We start from the raw sequence: 22,132 nt of genomic DNA, 5'->3' as shown, positions 1-22,132 counted from the left end.
GTAAACGGTTAGTACAGCAGCCTCATGTATAGTACAGTATACTGAGTAGATGCCCTGTACGTACGTACGTGACCAAAATCGGTGTACTGCAGTACTGTACTATTAGGTGTACTAACGGTTGGACACACTGGGCGTAGCCAGTTCTGACAGCACTACTTCTCATGGATTTGGCGAAGATGTCTCAAATTGAAACGCACGTAACGAGACCAAACTTATCGCAGGTCCGTTCCATCAAGAGATTAACACTCCTATTCATGATCTAGTTCAAGAAATATTGGGATCTAGCTTTGGGGCATTTGGTCGAGCATATCTTCCCAAGGATACATGAGAAACATAAAACAACATGTCAGAGCCTATCCCAATCTCCAAACTAACTCCATCTCCTTCTCCACCCGGCGTCTAGAAAACTTCGCAAACAGATTCGTAATTTCAAAAACTTTATTTATCCTAATCCGATCCGCTTTTACCACTGCTCACCCCTATCCCCGCCCCGCTCCATAATCTATTAATAATAGCGACTATTACTCTGAACTATATACAAACTTATTGCAATTTTCAATCACATACGACCAAAGGCGCTTGAACTCGACAGACCCCGTCTGATCTCTGCTATCTAAGCTTGCGACCGGCCGATTAGTAGTTGGGTGGGAGACCACCAGCGAATCCCGGCTGTTGTATGTTTTTCTTTTGTTTTTTTGGGGGGCCTAAATAGTCTCATGTGGGTAATTGAACATTTTTGCTACCTTTATAACATCAGGCTGTAGCTATAGTTAGCAACGAAGAGAAAGATTACAGGGGTTGGGTTGCTGTGGATGGGCTTAGAGGACGATTTGCGCGACGGAAGTTCTTTCAAGGAAAACTAGCAAAGATATTTTGGTCCAAATTCTTTAGTTGCGAATAGAGAGGCAACCCAGTTTTAGCAGTCCTAGGAAAAGGACCAGGCTGGAAACAGCATTGACACCGCGAAATCCTTGTTATGTGGAAGCGGAAAACCAAGTCAGGTACAGGGTCATATCTTTCTAATGTCCATGAGAATCTCCAACAAAGTGAAATACCTAAGCTTAAGTCTGGTTATGTAAAAGGTTTTCTAAGCCTAGACGATCGAGAAAAGTTTCTAGCGCAGCCGAGCATATCTATGTATCCAATCGGCTTCTCGCTAAGCTGTGCATGTCTCCCAAGAATCACCTCGTACACTTTAGCACCTTTATAATGTCCCTTGCAGCCACCCACTCATCCCTCCACCACCAACCAACCGCCAGCAGACCAACCCCCTCAAAACCATCATTCCATCGTGAACGACAGCCCAGCGAACTTTACTCAAGCAACGGCTCACAACCGCTGCAAGCCCGTTTGTTCCTTTCTTCCCAACAGGTCCTGCAATGCTCCCTTCAAGCAATTTTTCAGGCTCACTCCTCTTGATGATCTCGAGCAATCTAAGCATCTCAGCGTGTGGATCCCAGATAATATCGTCCTCTTCATATGTGATATGAGAAGGGAGAAGAGACGAAGGATCCGAGGTAGATGGTGTTGGACGCGCATACCAAGCACCCCATACTACAAGTGTACCGAGGTACATGCACCACGGTAGATGCCAAAGTCTTCCACCACCGAGATCACCAGTACCAGAGCGAGTTCCAGACTCAGAAGTATTTGCATTTAGAATATGCATGCCCGATTCCACGAGTGCGGCTGCGTGCCATACGGCTTTTCCGGCTTCTCTTACGTTCTCGGATACCCACTTCTTGACAACTCGCTGTGAACGGACGTAGTCCGCACGCGCGACAGGCCGGCCTAGGATATGCCGCGCACCGGCGTAGATTTGGAGATCGAGGAACGGAGTGTGGAGTAGAATGTGAGCAGAGTGGTAGAGAACCAACGTGGCTGTGCAGAAAGTTTGAAATTCTTTGGCAAGGAAGGGAGCTGTACATGGTAGTTTGGAGGAATATTGGGCGCAAAAGGAATCGAAATCTCGACTCCAGGCGTTATAGGAGATAGAAAGGCGGGCTTGCCAATCCCTGAGCGGATTGGTGTCAATAATACCTAGAATAGTCAGCTATTTTGGGTTGCCGCTGAATCGGCAGGGACCAAGCCTTACCAAGCGATGTCTGGTCTCGCCGTTGCATATCCCAGGCAATGGACATGAGCCCATGAAGAAGTAAGGTTCTCGAAAGTGCATTCAGGTTCTTCGGCACAGACGCGACGCTGGGGCTCAGATACATTTTCAAGCAAGTTAGGAATAGAGGTGAAGACGATGATTTCTGACGCATTTGGTGCCATCTCTCGGCTGAATCTGCTTCCCAGACCGACTGATCGCAAGGCATAGAAGACCGTAGCTCGAAAGCGGACATGCATAGGGACTGGCAGAATAGCACAGCATGTTGGGTATCCCACATGAAGCACAAGAACGCAAGCCTGAATTGGATCAACACGGATAACTTCTAATTAGTTGAGGTTACCTACCTCTTCTTTTGCTCTGCCTCGACCCAAGTCCGCCAATTGTCTTCTAGGTCTTCGGTCGAATCTTCCAAGGTAGGCGGTCGAACGGATTGACAGTCGCTTCGTCGGATGAGATTGATTAGAAGGCCATGAAATAGATGGGACATGTCATGCTGCTTCTGCCCTGCTCGACTCTTCCCAAAACACTCAACTAGGAGGATCGTCTGGAGTACCCAGAGATCTGGTTTTGCAGAAAACCCTGCGTTTGCAAATATTTGAGGTCGGAGAACGTCGTGAATGCATACCTGTGAGACGTGAGAAGAGTTCATGATAGAGTCATTTACAGAGCGTACCGCAAGTTGATGGGCATCCTTTTCCCCATATGTAGCTCCAAGTAGTAACACTGAGATCAGCAATAACGTGTTGACATGTGATGGATCAAATGTTGACATGTGGATAAGAGGGTACGTAGTGTTAAACCGAATAAAGAACAGGTCGCAGTGTGTCTGTAGTGATGACAACGATAAGAGTGGATGATCTCTTGTGACAACACTCCCATCTGGCGAAACCGGTTGGGTAACGTCGATTAGGTCGAGAAGCTGGGCTCGTGCGAGCTCGTCGACTATGGGCAGACTACTTGAGCGCTGAAGCATGGATAAAGGCCTCTCAAGTTCGACAGCCGAGTGGGGATCGATACCCTCACGGCGCTTGGAGGTATCGGCGACATTGGGTAGTTTGCGCTGTTCATACGACGAATTGTCTTTTAGCGCAGACTTGGCTACATTCCGTAGCTCATCGTCTGTGATTGGTGGAGAGATTATTGGCCCGGGAGAAACTTGCTGTGGCGAGTCTGTGAGCTGTGACTGAACGGATCCTTGCTGTGCAGCAGTGGACACAGTCTTATTAAACCCCACGGTCATTTGATTTAGTTGAAGTTCGAACCCATTAGAAGTGGGATTGATCATATGGGCGTTGAACTGAAATTGTTGGAAAGGGTCTGAGACCAGGTTTGAAGCGGGCGGATTTTCCTGTCGCGAGAGATCTAAGTCGAAAAGCCAATTGTAGTTGTTCATTGTGGTAAAGGGGTTATTGAAGGAGCTTGCCGTATCGGAGTTGAAGATATCAAGGAAAGGAGCATCTTCAAAGGTCGAAGGTGTAAACGGTTCTAGTTGAGCTAGATTTGAGGACCAAAAGTGCTGGTCTGAGGGAGGTGAATATCCATCTGACGTGGAGAGTGCGTTCACACTCAGGGTTGGAGGGTACCCGATTGCGATGCCTGAGTCGTGGTCGTCAAATGTAGAGCGGCCAAGTGAAGGGTCATGAGAAATGGGCGGTGATATTGGTGCTCCTCCTTCGTGGTCTTGAAATGGTACAAAGTCTCGCAATGATCCAAGTGAATCGTGATCAAGGTGCTGAGAAGGTTGGACATCCTCGGTCAACGCTGGTTTCTTGGTCACGATGCTCCCATCTGCATCCTTCCACATACGTTTTCGGGTATTCAAAACACCACAACCTTCGGCACCTGCTTCTTCATCCTTTTGACGATGACGGGCCATATGCCTTTCTGCACCCCATTAGTGGATATATCCAAAGAGGATCGACAAACATGGAAGGGCGAGGAACTAGGGCAGTGCAAAGTAACGACAGCAGATAGTTTTTTCAATCCACTCTTGAAGAGTACAGTGAGAAGCTATCCAAGTGGAAGCCAGGCGACGTTGAACTTGCCAGACTTGGATGGTCAAAGCCCTCCCACTTTGCTATGGGGGGAAGTGCGAAAAAGAATCCTTACCGAGCAAGTCCTTTCTCTTGAAATGTGCCCGGCATCTCGCACAAGTATGGTCACCCGTAGAATGGTTTAACAAATGGCGCTGTAAGTGCTCTGCCCTAGTAAAACTCCGCCCGCAGCCTTCTTTCTCGCAGGTAAATCTTCTCACCGCACGAACCTCTCCTTTCCCATTTGCAACATCATTTCGCTTTCTTCCTCGGGGTATCGAAATAGTGGTGGAAGTCATGGCAAGACGTCGAAACCAAATGTGTGGTAGCACAGAAACCGAAGGTTGGGGGGGTGCGGAGAAGCCATAATGGGGGTTTGAAATCTAGAGCTCAGAAACGGAATACCTAGACGGTCAATTCCGCGCTTTGCCGGAATGTAGATAGGTCATCTTATCATGTTTTTGCGATGCGATACAGCGACAGTGACCTGCGTTTGGGCCATGACATTCTGATGCAAGAACAGCGCCGAAAAGCGGGGGTGAGGGCTCTTCACCTCGCTCGACGATTGCTCAAGTACCGCCAAGACCAAAAGTGGGGTCGAGCGCGCTGGCTGTGTTTGCCGTTTTCGGAAGGCAGATCGTTGGGAATGGGGGCTATCAAAGGGGATTGGATGCAGGGTGAACGCTACATTGAAAGTTTGGTCGAAGCTTGAGTTGAAGAGCACGGAAGTTTGTTTGCCGGAGAGGGTGCTTGAGTAAGCATCGGCGGCTTTGTTGGCCATTGAAAGCAGAACTGTTGAACAATGGAGGTGTCCTCACAGATCCACATAAAATGCTGTGCAGAAGCGGGCGCAAAACTATCGTTAAGGATTAGAGAACGCCCTAAGACAACCTCACGATCTTATAAAGTCACGGGACTCCATTGGCTAGTCTATTTCAGGTAAAGTGCAATCTTGGTGCGAGAACACGTTGTCTTAGCTAATTAGCTCAGCTGTGATGAGAGAACCAAGGACGCACAACCCACCATGCATAGTGCTACTCTAAACAGAGCATAGCCTAAGGGTCATCATTTCTCTTGTCTAAGAGACTTTTATACTTTTCTTTATAAACTAACCTACTCTAATAGCTGACATATTTTACAAGCAAGCGGTCCACACAAGTAAATAGTCTACCCTAACACAATTTTAGCACCTGGTACTTTAATTAACAATGCATCTACTAATTAACATTTACTATATAAAAAAGAGAGGTTTAAATACTTTTAGCCTTTTAAGTTTTTAAGCTACTATAGTAATCTAGTTATAAAGTCTCTAAGACTATACTGTAACGTACTTCATGGGCGAGTCGCTCACACACCCGAGTCGCTCACTTTTGCCAAGACCCCACCCCAACAAACTCTATTATAGCCCATAACAACCCGCTCTGGCACTATATAGTACAGTACAGCCTAGAATATTATTTAGATACTACTTCTGCTTCTTGCTTACACGTTCGCGCGTTATGCCTAGTCTAATTGCACTGTCTGCAGCGCCTTTAGGATAGCTTACTTACTTTAGCTTGCACCTGCTTCTTTGCCTTCTTCCTATCACTGCGCGCTTTAAACTCCTTTAGAGCTGTTAAGCGCAGGCTTTTTTAAATTATTAAAGTCTTTTCTGCCTTAATCTGCTTTCTTTTATGCAATTTATGTTATGTAGCAGCCTTATTAGCTGCTTAAAGCTTAGTAATTTCTTATTATGCTAACACTAGCTTATGCGTAATTATTACTGCCCTTTTTAAGACTTTTTTAAACACCTTAACTATAGAAGTTAGTAAACTATTTATATGCTTTTAAATTTTTATCTTTATAAGCACTAATTATAACCTAAGTTCTAAGGTATTGCTTAGAGTTTGCAACTACTAAGGCTTATTATATATAGGTAGTAGTAGTAATAGAGTGCATAACTTTACATTAAGGCCTATTATAACCTATTATAGGTTAAAAGGAACTAATCTAGCGCCTTAGAGCCCTTCTTAGATATTACTAAAAGTAATTATAGCATTATAAGCTGCTTTAAAGCATAGCAGAAACTTTATTTTTATAATATAAGTAATCTAGTTATGCATAAGGTTTTTAGCTTAGCACTTATTTACTTTTTTTAAAGGAGTAAAACAACTTACATTAAGTAGCTATAAAAAGTGTAATAAATAAAAAAGCATATAGATAGTAATAATTTTATTATCCTTATAATATTACTAGAAATAAAGTAAGTTATAGCTTTTATAGCTATTAATAACTAGTAAATAGTAGCTGCTAACAGTACACTTTTTTATATGCGCATTAAAGTGCTTTAACTAGTCTAGACTAAGCTAATTAGTAGTCTAGCTGCACTTAGAGATTATAATAACTTAATTCTAAAGCAAATTTTCCTTTTTGTACTAGTTTAAAAAGTAGTTGCTACTCTAAAAAATAATAAAAAGTAAAATAGCTTACTTTTTAGCATTAATACCCTAGATAGCTATTGTCTACTTCTAGTTACCTAGCTAGACTACTTTTAGCTGTCCTTATCTCTCTAAACTTATAATAACTGCTCTAGTAGATATTTAGCTTATTATAAACCTTATTTTATTAAAGTTATATATGTTATTATCTTAGATACTATACTTAGCTTTAATATTCTTTATAAAGTTAAACTAGCTTTAAATTACTATAAAATTTTTATAAAAAGCTTTTTTATAGTTATACTTACACTTAAACTTTACTTTAAGCTCTAAGTAACACTTAATAAACATATTAAGCTAGTTTATGCTAATATAGCTTATATTATACTTAGTGTGTAAAGAATTAGCTATATTAGCTACAGCTACTAGCTAAGGGGGAAATTCTTACACATTTAGCTTAAGTATGTGCTAAATAATTACTTACTTTTTATTATTATTTAGCTTTTATAAGTTAGCTGTATAATTAGCTTAGAAAGGTTGTCTAGCATGTTAGTTACTTATTATCTTTTAAAGGACCCTGTAGATAGCTGCAGCGTGTTAGTTAGAAAGTGTTATGTTTTATTTAAAAGCTTAGAGCGTAAGCTGCATCTAACATTTCTTTAACACATTTAAGTAGTGTTGTTAGGAATGCATTAGTGTAAGAAGGGTAGTGTGGTGGGGTCTTGGCAAAAGTAAGCGACTCAGGTGTGTGAGCGTTAAGAGGTATTGAGTAGGAAACACAGGTCACAGGGAGGGAATGCAGGATAGGGGGGTGTAACGAGAGTAAACCTTAGGGTCAGAGGCAGAGGTACGGAGGCCGAGGAGCCTATATACCCCGTGCCAAGCCCTTAGGGTACTCAGGGGTTGGATGGCTGTAACATAACCGTGACATATTTTGGTTGTTCACAGCTCAACATTCGATATTCAAGCTAACGTCCCCCCCTGTGTGCTGAGAAACCCGCCGTGCTGAGAATTTTTTTGATTCAAGCATCGCAAACTTCTCCCTCGCAAGATGTAAGGCGATAATCAATGCAATATTGTTCTCCGGCTATCTCTGTATATAGCGGCAATATGCAACCAGGAAGATACTACCGATATTTTAGCGAGGCGGGCATAGCAGAGGAAGCGTCGACAATATATCGACAGGATGGATGTGGGTCCATTTTTGGGCTCGTTCAGTTGTGAATTTTAGAATCTAGGATGCATGAAACTAGACAGCATGGGGTGGTAATAAAAGCTGACGGGGTCGCAGGGGTTGGACCTGGCACTTTGGGTGCAAGTGACTCTAAAAACGGCGACAGAAAGCCTCCAAAAGAGGAGTCAAAAGTCCCAGGACATAGCGTTATTGTGGTAATGTCAATGCGATTCTCGCGTGAAGTCATGTCGCCTTTACTTCAATTATGTATGAAAGATTAGCGGCTGCTATGCCTACAAAGTATTGGCTATCTACTATGTCTACGCGAAGTCTTCAATGCACCCACTTTGCTTCAGCCGCAGACTCTGAATGCAGTCCCGCACCGGAATTTCTGTGCCATGTGCGCCAGATATCCCTCCGAAGCCGCTTCAATAGCCCCCTTCTCCTAATACTCCTCAAGACCAATATTCTGTAGCCCCTGCTCAATGTTGAAGCGGAAATACTGCTTTTTGCTAAAGTGTTTGGCCCACCACGCAATAAACTTCTTCTCTGTCGCCTCTGTCTCCGTTTCAATCTGCTCCACTGTCTCGCTAAGGAACTTAATATACGGTCCTCAAATGCTTTCTTGCTTGGGTTCCCTGTCCGAATGGAAATAAATAACTTAACTAGAGGCTTTAAGTCTCAGACGTTGGCTGCTTCTCCCTCCACGAGCAGGCTGAGTGTCGGTCCTCAGGGCGCCCAGGAAGGAGAAAGGCAGTTAGACACGCATCAAAAGAGCTGCGTGTTTGTATTATGAGCTGGGGCTGAGATCTGATGGCGGTGGAGTGCTGCTGGTAGATGGGACAGGGTCTGGCGCCAGCCGGGTCCACCCCTTGGGCCGGCCAAACGCAGATGCCCAATAGAGCGTACTGTCTTGTAGGTTGATATTATGAGATGTGCAAAGATAGATGTTGATACGGTATTCAACACGCTTAGGCAATTTCTTTTATACCTTTAGTCAGAAGCGTCAAGGATGTAGAACGTTGTAGGCGGAAGCTAAGCGCTGGCCTGGCGTACGGCGGGCTAGGGCCGGCCCGTGTGCAAAGGGTCCGCACAGCCACAAGATGAGCTCTTGATCTGAGTAAATTACATGATGCGAGCTACATAAGACGTGCACACTTGTATCGCACTAGTCTAGATTAACAATAACTTCATTAAAGGTACTAGCGCGTGTGGCGACCTTGCGTGAACCTTTGTGTGATATCAGCTAGAACGCCAATACTAGCTTTCAAACACTGTAGGGAAGTTTGTAAGCTTAGATAGAATCATTCTATGAATTTTAGTAGCGGCGGGAGCGTGATAATAGTGCTATGGCGGGAGAAGTCTCTTTTGCGACACAACGGGGGCCCTCTACAAATCAGGCACAGCGACGACGACGCAAGAGTAAGCATTAGGTGTAAAGGTGCCTGCATGTTTAGGATTACTTATAGCGCGTCTAATGTAAAAATATAATGGATATTAAGGTATATACAGAGTTTGAGGAGTGAGAAGTTCAAGCACCCATCATTTTTCTTAGCACGCGGTTTCTCGCTTCACAGGGATGGATGTTATACGAATCCCATCACCACCACATAGATTCGAATTCGATATGCATAGGGACGTGTCTCGAATCCTATGAAAACTCTCCACAAGTCCTGACTGATCTGGATAGCGGCTGAGCTGAAATATGGCGAGCTGAGCAAACTTCGTTCAACCTCGTACCTTCACAAATGTGTACTCCTTCAATATATATTGCACAAGACTGAACTACCCTCGATAAATTTAGCAGGACTGGCCTTTACGCAACTGTGACAAAGAAACTAGTCTCCCCTTCTTTTCTCTTAACTTCCGCCCTCCTGGCCAAATCATCCCCGACCGCTAATCGCAACCTTTCCGCCGTAGCCGGGCTATCCAACTTCCACCCACCGTCCACCCTCTCCCCATTCATCTCTCTCGCAGCCTTCACCGCCTCCCTCAGTGCAAAAAATACCGCACTACCCAAGAAAAGAGGCGGCTCGCCAATCCCCTTACTGCTTTGCACGCTCCTCAGATGGTTCCACGTCAGCGGTTTTCCGTCGACGTCCTGTCGTAACATGCTCACGTTAAAGATTTGCGGGATATCGCTGAAGCCCGGGATTTTGTAAGTTCCAGGGCCGCGCGTGAAGAGCTCACCGGAACGCGTCCAGAGAGATTCTTCGATAGTGAAAAGGCCTTGGCCTTGGATAAAGGCACCTTCGATTTGGCCGTAGTCGATTGCGGGGTTGATTGAGTTTCCGACGTCCTGCAAGCATTACCATTAGCGTCGGTTCGCAAGAAATGGAGCGGGGTTGTGGTACCATTACTAAATCCGTCCTCAGAACCGTGTGATCCCCGGTAAGTAGGTCCAACTCCACTTCCGTGACTCCAGCGCCCTGCGTAAAGTAGTAGTACATTGGTTTCACAGTCTCTTTATCGTAATCACCCCATTTGTATCCAATTCTCGGCATCTTCCAGAACCCATTTGCAGCAAGATTCACTCGATCTAGATATGCCGCATGTACTAGAGTGCGAAGTGGTGCATCTTTACCAAATTGTTCCCGGTACGGCTTGAGCCGCTCATTAATCTGGTCGCATGCGTTCTTCACAGCCATGCCATTGAGGTCGGAGCCCGACGAAGCTGCCGTCGGTGATGCGTTTGCGATCTGGTAAGTCTGGCTGTCTTGCGTGTATATTGAATCGAGCGGAACGCCTAGCTCTTGCGCTGCGACCTGACACATTTTGGTGTACAAGCCTTGTCCCATCTCGGTCCCTCCGTGATGCAGCAGGACGCTTCCATCATGGTATATCTTGATGTATGCCCCAGCTTGGTTAAGATGTAGAGCTGTTGCGAAACTGAGACCGAACTTCGTCGGAACAAGGCAAATACCGCGTTTCTTCCAACGATTCTTTGAGTTGAAATCCGCGACGGATTTCTTCCTTCTTTCGTATTCTGACGACTTCCGGAGTTGGTCGAGTATGATTGGAACATGCCAGTCTTCGTCGATTTTCTGAAAGAACGGGGTCCAATCACCCGGCTTATACAAGTTCCTTTGCCGAAGCTCGTCGACATCAATACCTAGTCCTTCCGAGATATTATACATTATTGTCTCAGCGAAGTACATTCCCTGCGGGGCACCGAACCCTCTGAATGCGGTGTTGCTGTGGATATTCGTCCTGCATACATGTCCGCGAAGGAACACATGTGGTATTTCGTAGCAGTTGTCGAAGTGGGTAATACAACGATCCATGACGGCGCCGCTCATGTCCTGAGAATATCCAGCATTGTCGTAGATATCAGCGTCGAGCGCGAGTAGCTTTCCTTCCTTCGACACCCCAACTTTCCAACGCGCTTGGATGGGATGTCGCTGTCCGCTAAGAAGCATATCCTCGTCTCGGTTCAACATCAGCCGCATTGGACGCTTCTCTTTTTTGGCTGCAATTGCGAGATAGCATGCGAATGGTACGCTTCTTGATTCTTTCCCGCCGAATGCTCCACCCATCCGCTTCACTCGAGCGTTTATCCGACTGCTAGGAGTGCCAGTGACTTGACTGACAAACTCTTGCGTCTCCATTGTGTTTTGCGTGGAAGACCAGACTTCCATGAAGCCATCTTCATTTGACGGAATCACTAGCGCTGCGTTCGTCTCCAGATAAAAGTGTTCCTGTCCACCGATCCTTGTTGTGCCCTCGAAAATCCTATAGCATTGGGCAAAGGCCTGGCTCAGAGTTCCACTGATCGCAGCGCCCTTTTTGAGGTCCTTACCATGATCGAAGAAACTCTTTGCCTCGATCGCTTCGTCAATTGTAAGAATTGTGGGCAGCTCCTCATAGACAATTTTGACAGCCTTTGCTGCTGCTTGCGCCTGTAGAGCGGTTTCTGCATATACCATACCAATTACTTGCCCATGGTGAAGCACTTTATCCTCCGCGAAGAATGGTTCGTCTTTCCGTATCGATCCCCACACATTTGCTTCTTTCGGAATGCTATTCCTATCGATGTAGCCAACAACACCACGCATCTCCAACGCTGGTGCCCAGTCAACACTTACGAGGTTTGCGTGTGCTTTCGATGATAATACCAACCCACCGAAGAGTTCTCTTTCTTGCCGAGGCATATCGTCAATATACTCGGCTTCCCCAGTGCATTGCTTTAGAGCTGAGATATGCGGGACTTGCTTGCCGACGACGCGTTGTTCATTTGGGTTGTAATTGTCGCGAGCACCCGTTGATATATTACGATGGATCTCGTTGATTACTTGGCTGTCTACTTTACCAAGCTCAAGGTCAACTGCTGATTCATGCCAGAAGCGGAAGAAAAGAGAAAGTGCGAGAGTCTTTCTATAATGTGCCATACCACCTGGCACACCGTAATCAAGGTCGAAGTCGGTGTTAAGAGCAGCGAGACCGGCCTCTAGCGTTTCGGAGGACAACCACTTCTTTCCAAGCAATGCCGCTTTCGATTTAGAGGCTTCCTTCGTTGTTGGGGCCATACCGCCATACACCAAACATATATCTTTGACATTTCCTCCTGCATCCAACCTTACTCGGAAAGACGACGTGACAATAGCAATATCGTCATCTTTCCGCTTAGCCTGCTTGTAAGCTTTCAAGACCTCTCTGGACCCTGAGTTAGGTAGTGGTATTCTGATGTGGCTAATAATTGCATCGGGCGGTAGGGTAGTAGTCCGATACGCGACGAAGAATTCTGACATTGGCAGCTGGAAGGAACCCTTCCCCTTACTACGTGCAACGAGACGAGCCCCAGACGCCACCAACACGGGATTTGTGTCGGAAATAGGAGATGCCGTTGCAATGTTACCAGCGAGTGAGGCAACGTTGCGAATCTGCCGACCTGCAAAACATCGAAGCTGTTTTCCTAGAGCTCGCAACACCATAGCGCGTTTCCCTAGTTTTGCATACACTTCATTGCAAATAGATTCCAATTCGGTCAAAGGGGTATTTGCTGCCAACACAATCTCCTCCGCCGATATGAGTTCTGCATCTGGTGGGAGTTTGGTTTCCTTCAGTTCAGGAATATCTGACACGTAGACTGACACGGCGAAATCGGAATTCTTAAAGCGCACCTCCACCTGCACCTCACTCGCCCCTCCAACTAATTTAGCTGACGGGTATACATCCTTCAAGTCTACTAGCTGCTGAAGCGTTGTGGGTCTAAACCAGATCTTCTTTTCGTTGCCATAGCATAGCGCTTTGGGCTCAAATTTCCAGAGCGCATGCGGAAAAATGAGTTCTGTGCCAGGCACATATTCTTTGAATTGAACTTTGGGTAGTCCATCCCTCGAGCCCATGGTGAGTGCGTCGAGGGAAGTGGATGCCTTAACTTCCGCGTCTGAAAGTTGATTCTCTTTGTTCTTCATGGGTTTTGTGTAAGCGGCACCACTGACCGATAAATCTTGTAGCGGGTCTCCCTTAATACCGAGATTGGCCGGGATGGGCTCATCATCCAATATCGATAGCGCTTCTGTGGGTGGCGTACTTGTGGAGGATTTACTGTCTGTTGAGCTATTGTCAGACGGTGCGTCTCGACAACAGCCACCAGGTCGTCCACAAGACCCCTTTACTGTGTTCCCATAGCCGTTCTGCACGAGGTCCACACCTTCAGCTTCTAATTTCATATCTTTTCCCGTCGTCTCTTCTGCCAATTTCCCCTTCAGATCTTCGGTGACGAAAGTCTTTGCGGCTTGTAGGATGGGCTTGTATCCTGTACATCTGCACAGATTTCCATCAAGATGGCCTTCGAGTTCGATGTCCCTCTCGCTCAACCTAAATATCTGCGTCTCGGGATCGTACACATTCCTGACTAGTGCATAGAGACTCATAATGATACCAGGTGTGCAAAATCCACATTGACTTCCATGTAACTTTGCGATCCTCTCCTGTAATGGGTGCGGCTTTTCCACGCTACCAATACCCTCCACCGTGATAACATGTTTTCCATCGATGCCAAGCAGAGGAAATAAGCAGGCATTCACAGCCAAATGCTTCACCCTCCTCTTTTCAGAACCTCGAGTCTGCACATCGGGGACCTGTAACACGACGGTACACGCCCCGCATCCTCCTTCTCCGCATCCTAGCTTCGTGCCCTTGAGGTTCGGTTGCGCGCGGATGTAGTCGAGTAGTGTCCAATGCGGATTCGGATTGCTGAGAATTGTCCTTCTTCCATTAAGATAGAATGTGATGTCTGGAGAAGTGTACGTAGATGAGATTAGAGGTGTGAGAGCTTCGGCTGCGGAAAGCGCCCGCGGTGGGTCCAATTCCGTTTTGGGAGGAACTGGCAGAGCCATCATGAACATAAATTCGCTCCTAAATCAATCAAGATCGCAACCCAAGCGGAAGACAAAGTTGAAAAGACGGAAATGGGAGACAACGAGAACGAATTTGTGATGACCCCTCAATATCAGCTTACCATTCACACCGCTACGTAAGGGCTTGTCGCTAATTGGGTAGAGCTAGATTTATAGCGCTACCGAATTCGTTAGCGTCAATTCACCCCACTCTTGGAACAAACGATTCTCGTCTCGAGAGGTAATTTGAGACGCGGATCCAGCACTGGAATGCTGATATCCTATCCCCCATCTATGTAAACCCACTTACCATGATGGAAATCGGTGTGCTTGGCACTGTTGACGACAACTGTAGTGCAGGTACAATAGAGAACCCCCGGCCAAAGAATGCGAGTTTCTAATATTTTCATCACAGCTGGCTCCAGCTTCGGTGGCATCTCTTTTCGCTCCAAATTTATACAAGAGAATCCCTCAAATACTCTACATCGTCATGCCGAAAGCAGACTCTCCACCGGGCTTCAAGCCACTCAAGGATACTGCACTATTCACACCTTTGCGGCTGGGTTCGCTGAGCCTGGAGCATAGAATTGTTCAAGCCCCTCTGACGCGAATGCGTGGAACAAAGGAAAGCGATGGAGTCGTGGTGCCAAATGAGTTGAATGTTGAATATTACAGACAACGGGCAAACAAAGGTGGTTTCCAATTGACCGAGGCAACCGACATCTGCAAATATGTAAGATGGCAATGGACTTGAGAAGTATTTACCTTGCTGAGAATAATTGTAGGCGGGAGGCTATCCTGGGGTACCGGGCATCTTTACTCCGTCACAGATTGCGGGGTGGAAGAAAGTAACCGACGCTGTTCACTTTAAACGTGGTTTCATCTTTTGTCAGATTTGGCACACTGGACGTGCATCTCCAGCCTCCTTCCGTGGAGGTCAACAGTCGTGGAGCTCGAGCGGTATCCCGATGTCCGGAAACTACTTGGACGGAACGAGCTGTGCTGAGAATCCTCCACGACCGATGACTATCGAGGAAATCCATGCGACGGCTGAGGAATTTGGTGCGGCTGCGAAGAGGGCGCTTGAAGCTGGTTTCGATGGTGTTGAAATCCATGGTGCGAACGGTTACTTGCTTGATCAATTTCTCCATGACAACGTCAACAACAGGACAGATGAGTATGGTGGTTCTGTCGAGAACCGATGCAGATTCCCGCTCGAGGTTATCCAGGAGACGTGTAAAGCGATTGGAGCTAACAAGGTCGGCATACGTTTGAGCCCTTTCAACTACTTCCAGGACACCAGGGACAGCAATCCAAACGAGCATTGGGAGTATCTTTGCGGAAAGATCGCCTCATTGCCGGAAGCTGAAAGGCCAGCTTATGTCCACATGTAAGAATCTACATCCCCGTCGGCAAAGAAAAACTTATCGGTTGAAGGGTTGAACCACGTTTTGACGAAGTCCTCGACGAGAAGGCAAAGTTGGACGCCCTGTCAGCATATACATGCACCAATCGCGTAGAGGCTAAAGCCAGGGCCAAACCGAAGGCTAACTCCCTTGTCACTTTTCGCAGTATTCTAGCAAATGGTGGGGTAAAGTTTCTTGCGGCAGGTGGTTTCAACAGAGATAACGCTGCACCAAAGATAGAATCCAATGATGCGGATGCTGTCATTTTTGGTCGGTGGTTCATCGCAAACCCAGATCTCCCTAGGAGATTGAGCGAGGGGTTGTCGTTAAACCAATACGACAGGTCTACGTTCTACGGAGCGGACCCTCCTTCGAAAGGATACGTTGACTACCCATTTTTCGAAGAGAAGTTGGCCACTTGTTCAATTTGATGAAGGCATTGAAATTTGATCAGGAATTTCCGACGCTGGTAATGGTCAGCATAGAGAATTCCACTAAATGTCGGGTTTCCATAACGCATGCTGGTACATATGATGGAATATATAGGAAACTCCATTCTCAAAACCTCCTCTTTTGTTCCAGCAACAACGCTAATGGGTATACTTTCTGATGGTGTTCTCTGGTGGGTGCTAATATGTAGTAGATGGGAAAGACCGCCACATACCTAGCGTTCCTGGAAGCTCGAACTTGGCCACTAATCCATAGTGGTCGGTCACAAAATCCCACTCTCCCAACTCCTTCTTTGCGTCTTCATCCTCAACCCTGATCCCTACCCCAATCCTCTCAAGTTCCTTTACCTCCAAATTCCCCCAGAATACGACCTTATCTAGCCGTGTTGGTCCCCATCTCGCGCTAGAAGGGCATTGAAACCCCCATGTCGCGCCTTCTTCGACATCCTCGACTCCCCCTAGTTCTAGATATGCGTCTCTGAAACCGTTCTCCTGCGGTTCCGTCTTGTCGCGAGGCCGATTTGCATTACAATCTCCGGCGAGGATACTGGCTGCTACCCCATCGTCTTTCCTCTGTAGCCATTGAGCGACTCCTTTCCATTGAATAGGACGCATCGAGCCATCCATAGAGTCCAAATGAACATTGCACAGTCTTAGGACTTTCTCGGTTCCGGGAAAGGCGATATCAACAAGTAAAGCATCTCGCCCATACTCGCTAATGAATTTCAACCTTGAAACTTGCACTATAGTCAAGCGGTGATCGACCAAGGTCACAGTACCGTACGAAGCAGCCCAATTCGCAGGGGTAAGGTCTGACATGGAGAACCTCTCTCGAATCCAGGAAGCTTGAGATAGTTGGGTCAAATCATTGGCGCATTTACTATAAGAAGATGCACCTATTGACTCCTTAAAGGTCGTTGCAAAATTTTGTCTCGCTCTCTGTTGCATTTCTTGCAGAAAGATGACAACTGGTGACGAGGCTGGGATGGTAGAAACAAGGCTCTCGAGGTGGGAAATGGCGGAAGACATTCGTTCCTGGGGACATTCAGCCATGAAGTCAATGTTCCACGTTATGAGATGCATCGTCTGGAATGAATCGCTGTTAGGGGGACGATGAGGAGCGTTGGTTGAAATGGGAGGAAATAACTTCCAAGCGCCGTCGAGAAAGGTGTAGTACTGTTGAAGCTCGGGTGAGAGGGACAGCTGCCTCTTCAAAAGGGCTTGCATCGTGAATTTAGAGGCCATAACCTTAGAATGAGTTGCTATACCGGGCTTGGTGTGATGGTGTTGTATGTGTGTAGTTGTTTGTGTGGTGGACTGGGAAGGCAGCAGCTTCAGCCGCTAGCACGGAACTCTTCCGCTCCAAGAACTGTGCCACTTCATTCTGAGCACTTGCATGACCATCACCAAGTTGAGTGCCTTAATCACCTATTCGAACCTAATTCATCACATGAGCCAATTCGGTACACCCTTGACCCCTCTATTGGGTCATGATTCCGTTACAAAGTCCTCCATGGTATTGCCGAGAGTGAGGGAAGGGAAACGAATACATGCTCAGTTTTCACATCTTCCAAAAGATGCCAAGAGAGTACGGATTTCATTCACGGAAGACGGACTAACCTAGTCTGACCTAAAAGGATTATGTGTACCCTGTAGGACAGAACTCAAGGCCGCTTTCAAGAAGTGATTGGTACCAACATGGATAATCAATATCACTGGATCCCAGCTCATGCCCTCTTCGGGTGACTCTATCCCATTCCCGAGTGTGCTCGGGTTTCAAACGCCCCGCAGCCTGCCTGGGTGCTGTGCATATTGATCCTTCCTCGCCCACAACTACGCCGCGACTACCAATTTCAAACATCCAACCACAGCCCTCACCATAGCCAAACGTTGATGCTTGACCTTCGGGGGAATAATGAAGCGCTCGGAGAAATCTCTGCGATCCACCAAGCGGCCTGGCAACCACGCAAGCACCCCCAAGACTTCAGGCGCAGCAAACAACCCCTTTTCCAACAAGTTCAACTACGATGTCAAGGTATTCATATACAAGCGTATTGACCTCCCTCCTTTCTCAGTCTAGAAAGGATTAGTTGGCTTTCTCTCACATACCAAAAATCCTACCCCGATACCTTAGAATTCTGTCTCACGCGAAACTAGTTCACGTGAGCCAGCGCAGGGGGAATGTGGGTCCTTCACCTCTCACTCTTTTCCCGTTTAGGACTAGCTCTCTTTTAGCTACTACATATTTATCTCTGAGCTCTCTCTCGCTCCAGAGACCCTACACCTCACTTCAATATACCTAGGTTGTCTCTCATTACTTAATTGACTTCTCCATGCTCTTCACCATCAAATCAGCTCTAACCCTGCGATAAATTCGCCCCTTTAGATCTCCACCCATATCCAGACTCGGTCCGAACCGATTATGAAAAGGATACAAGTTTCAAAATTAGCCTAGAAAGAAGAAATCGACTTGGATGTCTTGGTGGCTTTAAGGAGATTTTGCTCATTCCGCAGAGCTCACTTTAGGGGAATTGCGCTCGAAGATCCCCATAAAATATTCTTTACAGCGATGGGGTTACCGAGAAAATTCTAGGACTGTGCAACTAAAGCCTTTGCTCACTCTATGGTTCTCCAAGATTATGTTGCCTTTCCAAGATGGGGATTGCAAAATGCTCCCTGAGCATAGTTAGGACAAGAAGTTTGTGAGCAAATTCCACAACTTCACTCAGGGGAGGTAAAGGACTTTACTTTAGAGCTCAAAAGGAGGCCATCTTGAAGATATATTAGAAAACGCAATGGAAACCATATGAATCCGCAAAATGGTGCCGTATTGGGCCACGAAGAAATATTTACCGCTCCATATTCAGTAAACCGCCCAGGCCTCTGTACATTCTACTCCGGAAAACTCGTTATAGTAGCCGAAGCGTCGGGTATCCCTCTGAATCGAATTGAAATTCAGCACATAATCCCTGCTGATAACGTGTGGCCAGGAGAGAGAAGGGATTTGACAAAGAGGAAAGCACAGAGGGGAATGTGCGCACTTACACTCAGGCCGCCAAAGCCAAATCTCGATCTACTAAGGCACGTCCACTGACTATTCTTGGCCCAGTATGTATTATCTTCGACTTTATCCTAGAAGTTTGGGTGAACGTGGATTGAGCAGTGACTCGGCTTGGGGGTTATTATCAGGGAAGAACCTAAGAAATCCGTTCTTGAGGCTGCGCTTTAGCAGAGCGTGCGTCCGGCTCCGTAGATGCATAGAAGAGACCGATTACCACAGTGCAAAAACTCACGCCCTGCTAAAATATGGCCTGCTCTAAAAGAGCGGCGAGGAGAAGAAAGCCTAGCCCTCTAAATAGCTGCTTGTCTCCTTCGATAGGGAGGTGAGCCTCCATCAGTTCTCGAAAGACCCACCGAGGCACAGGATTTGATCGAACAGACAGGAGATAGCCAGAACCGATGGAACTATGCTAAGGACTGCACGGTACAGTAGCAAATTAAATGATAGAAAAGTCTGAAGCGCGGGTCTAATAATGAACGCTGACAGATTGTTGGTGATTTTAAGATATTTAGCTACAAGTCGTGGGTACAGCCATGAACGAAGACAATTTCAACGGTCCGTGTCTCAACAGTCTCCATCTCACCCATCTCATAAATATCTACGAAGTTCCCTACTTAGCCACAACTCATCACATCAGGTATAAGGCCTTAGGCCCCGATGGCCGCCCCTAACGTCACGTGGGAGGACTTTTCGCACTTCGTTTAGCCCCGCCGGACTCTTTGGCCTTTTATTAGCACACCTCCACGAAACACAACCATCTAACTTCACTTGCAATTCTACGAGCTGCAATGCGGGCTGTCGAGCAGCCACATCTATGGCCAGCCTTCTCGTCCCTGCCCATCGAGCTGTTTTTGAACGTTCTTGACCAACTTGTCGGGACCCGGGACGGACGCCAACCGATTGCATATGCGCCTTCCGATCCAATCACAAAGGCACTGCGCGCCTTGACACTGGTCTCAAAAGGGCTTTATCCTGCAACTTCCGGATATCTCTACACCCATTGTCTCTATTTACACACCTCCACAAATTTTAGCCGCTTCCGGAGGACTCTCGGATTCGACCGAGGATACGGGCGCCACCCCGATGCTCTCCAGGATGGCCAACCTAGCAGGCATGAAAGGCTTTTTATGGATGCAAATCTTCTTTCTCATATCACCTCACTGTTTATATCCCCGCAAAAGACGAACGAATGTGGATCCCCCAAGGTCTGGCTTTCGCAGGTGATAGACCTTTGCAATACTGTTGGACCTACCTTGAAGCGTCTTGCAATGGACCTCGGACCGGTTTATTCTCCTCGCTCCTCGGTGCAACGAATCAACCCACATGTACGGGCGAACAACATCTTCTCCACGATGCTCAACTTGGAAGAGTTAGTTTGCTCATACGAGATCACGGAATACTTCCCATACCCACCTCCAAATCTCAAGCGGCTTGCCATAACGTCTCAAAAGGCCGACAAGGCATTCATGAAGTTTTGTTTCTCAATCCCAACCCTGGAGACTTTGTTTTTCCTTCGACAATCCGAACTAGAGGCTTTTCATATACAGGCTTTGTTTGATCACTTCATTGGCCGCCATTTGAACGTTGTGCTGATCGACATCTCCTCGAATCACCAGACTCCAGAAAGTACCAGAGACTGGATGCCTGAGGACCGTGTCGTGATATACGAGGCCGACGTGCCGAAGTCGTACTATGGAGATGAAGACGATTTGGTGCTCTGTGATGATTGGGTGTGGACGAATGCGGTGAACGGAACACTGTGGAATCAAGAGCGCAGGAGAATGCGAAGTTGGAGTGAGGTGAAGGCCATTCTGGGGTCATAATAATGGGCCGAAGACCTCCTCAAAAGTTTTTTAGGGCCATGCGGTACAATCCAAAAATCTTGGGTTTGGTTACTTAGGTACGGTGGGTATTAGTGGTATTGGGATTTAGCATTTAACGAGGCTTATTATCAGCCTTTAGCTTTCTTGAATTTGAAACCATTAATCATCTTTTCGGTTTCCATACTACAGTCAACATTCCCAATATCCGCAGTCTTCTCCCAAGGTCTTCACTCCAGCAAAGCATATCCCTCCAGCCCCAAATCAACATTCAAAAACTTTGTCTTCAATAGATTCTTCTCCACAATCTCCTCTTTGTGCTTCTCTAACACTTCTACATCAAAATTCACTCCCACATACCTCCCCCTCATGAACTCCGCCCTCCCAGTCGCAAGCCAACAACACATTGCACCACCCAGCTCCGGAGTATCATGCGCATACGGTGCAAATGCGTCCATGATTTGGGGGGTGTTAACGATACCCGGGTTGAATGAGAATGTACGGAGATCTGGGTACTCGACATGCAGAAGCTCCATTATGCGTATGATGGCGAGTTTAGCTATGATGTAGGAGGACATTCCCGGGATTGATATACTAGCAGCGCCGGACGTCAGGCCGATTATGGTCCCCTGGGGACCGAAGGTGGTGATGTAGTGGTGGCTAGTGAGATGGGTTCCTCGAACGTTGATTTCCTGATTTTGAAACCGTCACCATGGTGCCATTCTCACCCATTGAATTAGTTTAAAGGGAGTAATAGCGTACGAAGTCATTCCACCATGCCCTAGTCTCGAAGTCTCCGATTTTGGGAAAGGCACTCTTGCCCTGAGATACTCCGCCCGCGTTCGCGACCACGATATCCAGCTTCCCAAATTTCTGCTTGATGCTTTCAAACAGGCTCTTAGTGGCCTCTTCGTCGGTGACATCGCACGCCACGGCTACAACTTCGGTCTTGGGGGATTTTTCTCTAATAGTCTGAGCCGTGGTTTGCAACAGCTTGTCCCTCCGAGCAGTGATAACAACGCCGGCAGCTCCGGCAGCCGCGAAAGCGAACGCAATGCCTTTCCCGAGCCCTTCACTCGCGCCTGTAATAAGGACGATTTTTCCTGCGGCACTGTTGCTAGGGTTCTTGGGGTCAATAGCAGGGTAGACGTCTCGGTGATAAGACTTTGTGAAGAGAACCTGCTTGGTCCAGTAATCGGGGTCTGTTTGGTCCGCCATTGCAATGGATTGGTACGCTACGGTTTTCGAGATGGGGATGTACAACACGATGGAAAAGCACGAAGTTGGTAGTGAGAATCTCGGCAGTCAACTGAAT

General features: G+C 46.9%; 6 protein-coding genes across 6 annotated transcripts; 2 read left to right on the top strand and 4 right to left on the bottom strand.

Moving 5' to 3' along the window:
- Nucleotides 1-1,063: 1,063 nt before the first annotated feature.
- Nucleotides 1,064-4,547, bottom strand: BDR25DRAFT_380184 (uncharacterized protein). The gene is made up of 5 exons (XM_033697655.1): nt 4,226-4,547; nt 2,790-4,000; nt 2,461-2,741; nt 2,096-2,412; nt 1,064-2,040 (listed from the first exon to the last, which is right to left on the bottom strand). The coding sequence occupies exons 1-5, from the start codon at nt 4,446-4,448 to the stop codon at nt 1,205-1,207; spliced, it is 2,868 nt and encodes a 955-aa protein (XP_033541945.1). The 5' UTR covers nt 4,449-4,547; the 3' UTR covers nt 1,064-1,204.
- A 5,009-nt stretch (nt 4,548-9,556) lies between these two features.
- On the bottom strand, nt 9,557-14,081 carry BDR25DRAFT_295929 (uncharacterized protein; the record flags this gene model as incomplete). The annotated part of the gene is made up of 2 exons (XM_033688881.1): nt 9,557-10,039; nt 10,095-14,081. The coding sequence occupies 2 exons, from the start codon at nt 14,079-14,081 to the stop codon at nt 9,557-9,559; spliced, it is 4,470 nt and encodes a 1,489-aa protein (XP_033541944.1).
- Nucleotides 14,082-14,502: 421 nt separating this feature from the next.
- On the top strand, nt 14,503-15,918 carry BDR25DRAFT_346383 (FMN-linked oxidoreductase; the record flags this gene model as incomplete). Its single annotated transcript, XM_033694138.1, has 3 exons — nt 14,503-14,814; nt 14,867-15,471; nt 15,519-15,918. The coding sequence occupies exons 1-3, from the start codon at nt 14,572-14,574 to the stop codon at nt 15,916-15,918; spliced, it is 1,248 nt and encodes a 415-aa protein (XP_033541943.1). The 5' UTR covers nt 14,503-14,571.
- Nucleotides 15,919-16,077: 159 nt separating this feature from the next.
- Nucleotides 16,078-17,163, bottom strand: BDR25DRAFT_318795 (uncharacterized protein; the record flags this gene model as incomplete). Its single annotated transcript, XM_033691770.1, has 2 exons — nt 16,078-16,106; nt 16,152-17,163. 2 exons carry the CDS (start codon nt 17,161-17,163, stop codon nt 16,078-16,080), a joined length of 1,041 nt encoding a protein of 346 aa, XP_033541942.1.
- Nucleotides 17,164-19,785: 2,622 nt separating this feature from the next.
- BDR25DRAFT_380169 (uncharacterized protein) lies at nt 19,786-20,820 on the top strand (the record flags this gene model as incomplete). The annotated part of the gene is made up of 1 exon (XM_033697654.1): nt 19,786-20,820. The coding sequence occupies one exon, from the start codon at nt 19,786-19,788 to the stop codon at nt 20,818-20,820; it is 1,035 nt and encodes a 344-aa protein (XP_033541941.1).
- A 138-nt stretch (nt 20,821-20,958) lies between these two features.
- BDR25DRAFT_295920 (NAD(P)-binding protein) lies at nt 20,959-22,132 on the bottom strand. Its single transcript, XM_033688880.1, has 2 exons — nt 21,580-22,132; nt 20,959-21,509 (listed from the first exon to the last, which is right to left on the bottom strand). The coding sequence occupies exons 1-2, from the start codon at nt 22,033-22,035 to the stop codon at nt 21,048-21,050; spliced, it is 918 nt and encodes a 305-aa protein (XP_033541940.1). The 5' UTR covers nt 22,036-22,132; the 3' UTR covers nt 20,959-21,047.

The sequence above is a fragment of the Lindgomyces ingoldianus genome, assembly GCF_010093535.1.
Source record: "Lindgomyces ingoldianus strain ATCC 200398 unplaced genomic scaffold BDR25scaffold_41, whole genome shotgun sequence".
Classification (NCBI taxonomy): Eukaryota; Fungi; Ascomycota; class Dothideomycetes; order Pleosporales; family Lindgomycetaceae; genus Lindgomyces; species Lindgomyces ingoldianus.
The sequence above is the reverse complement of the archived record's forward strand: the minus strand, read 5'-3'. Positions and strand labels throughout refer to the sequence as shown.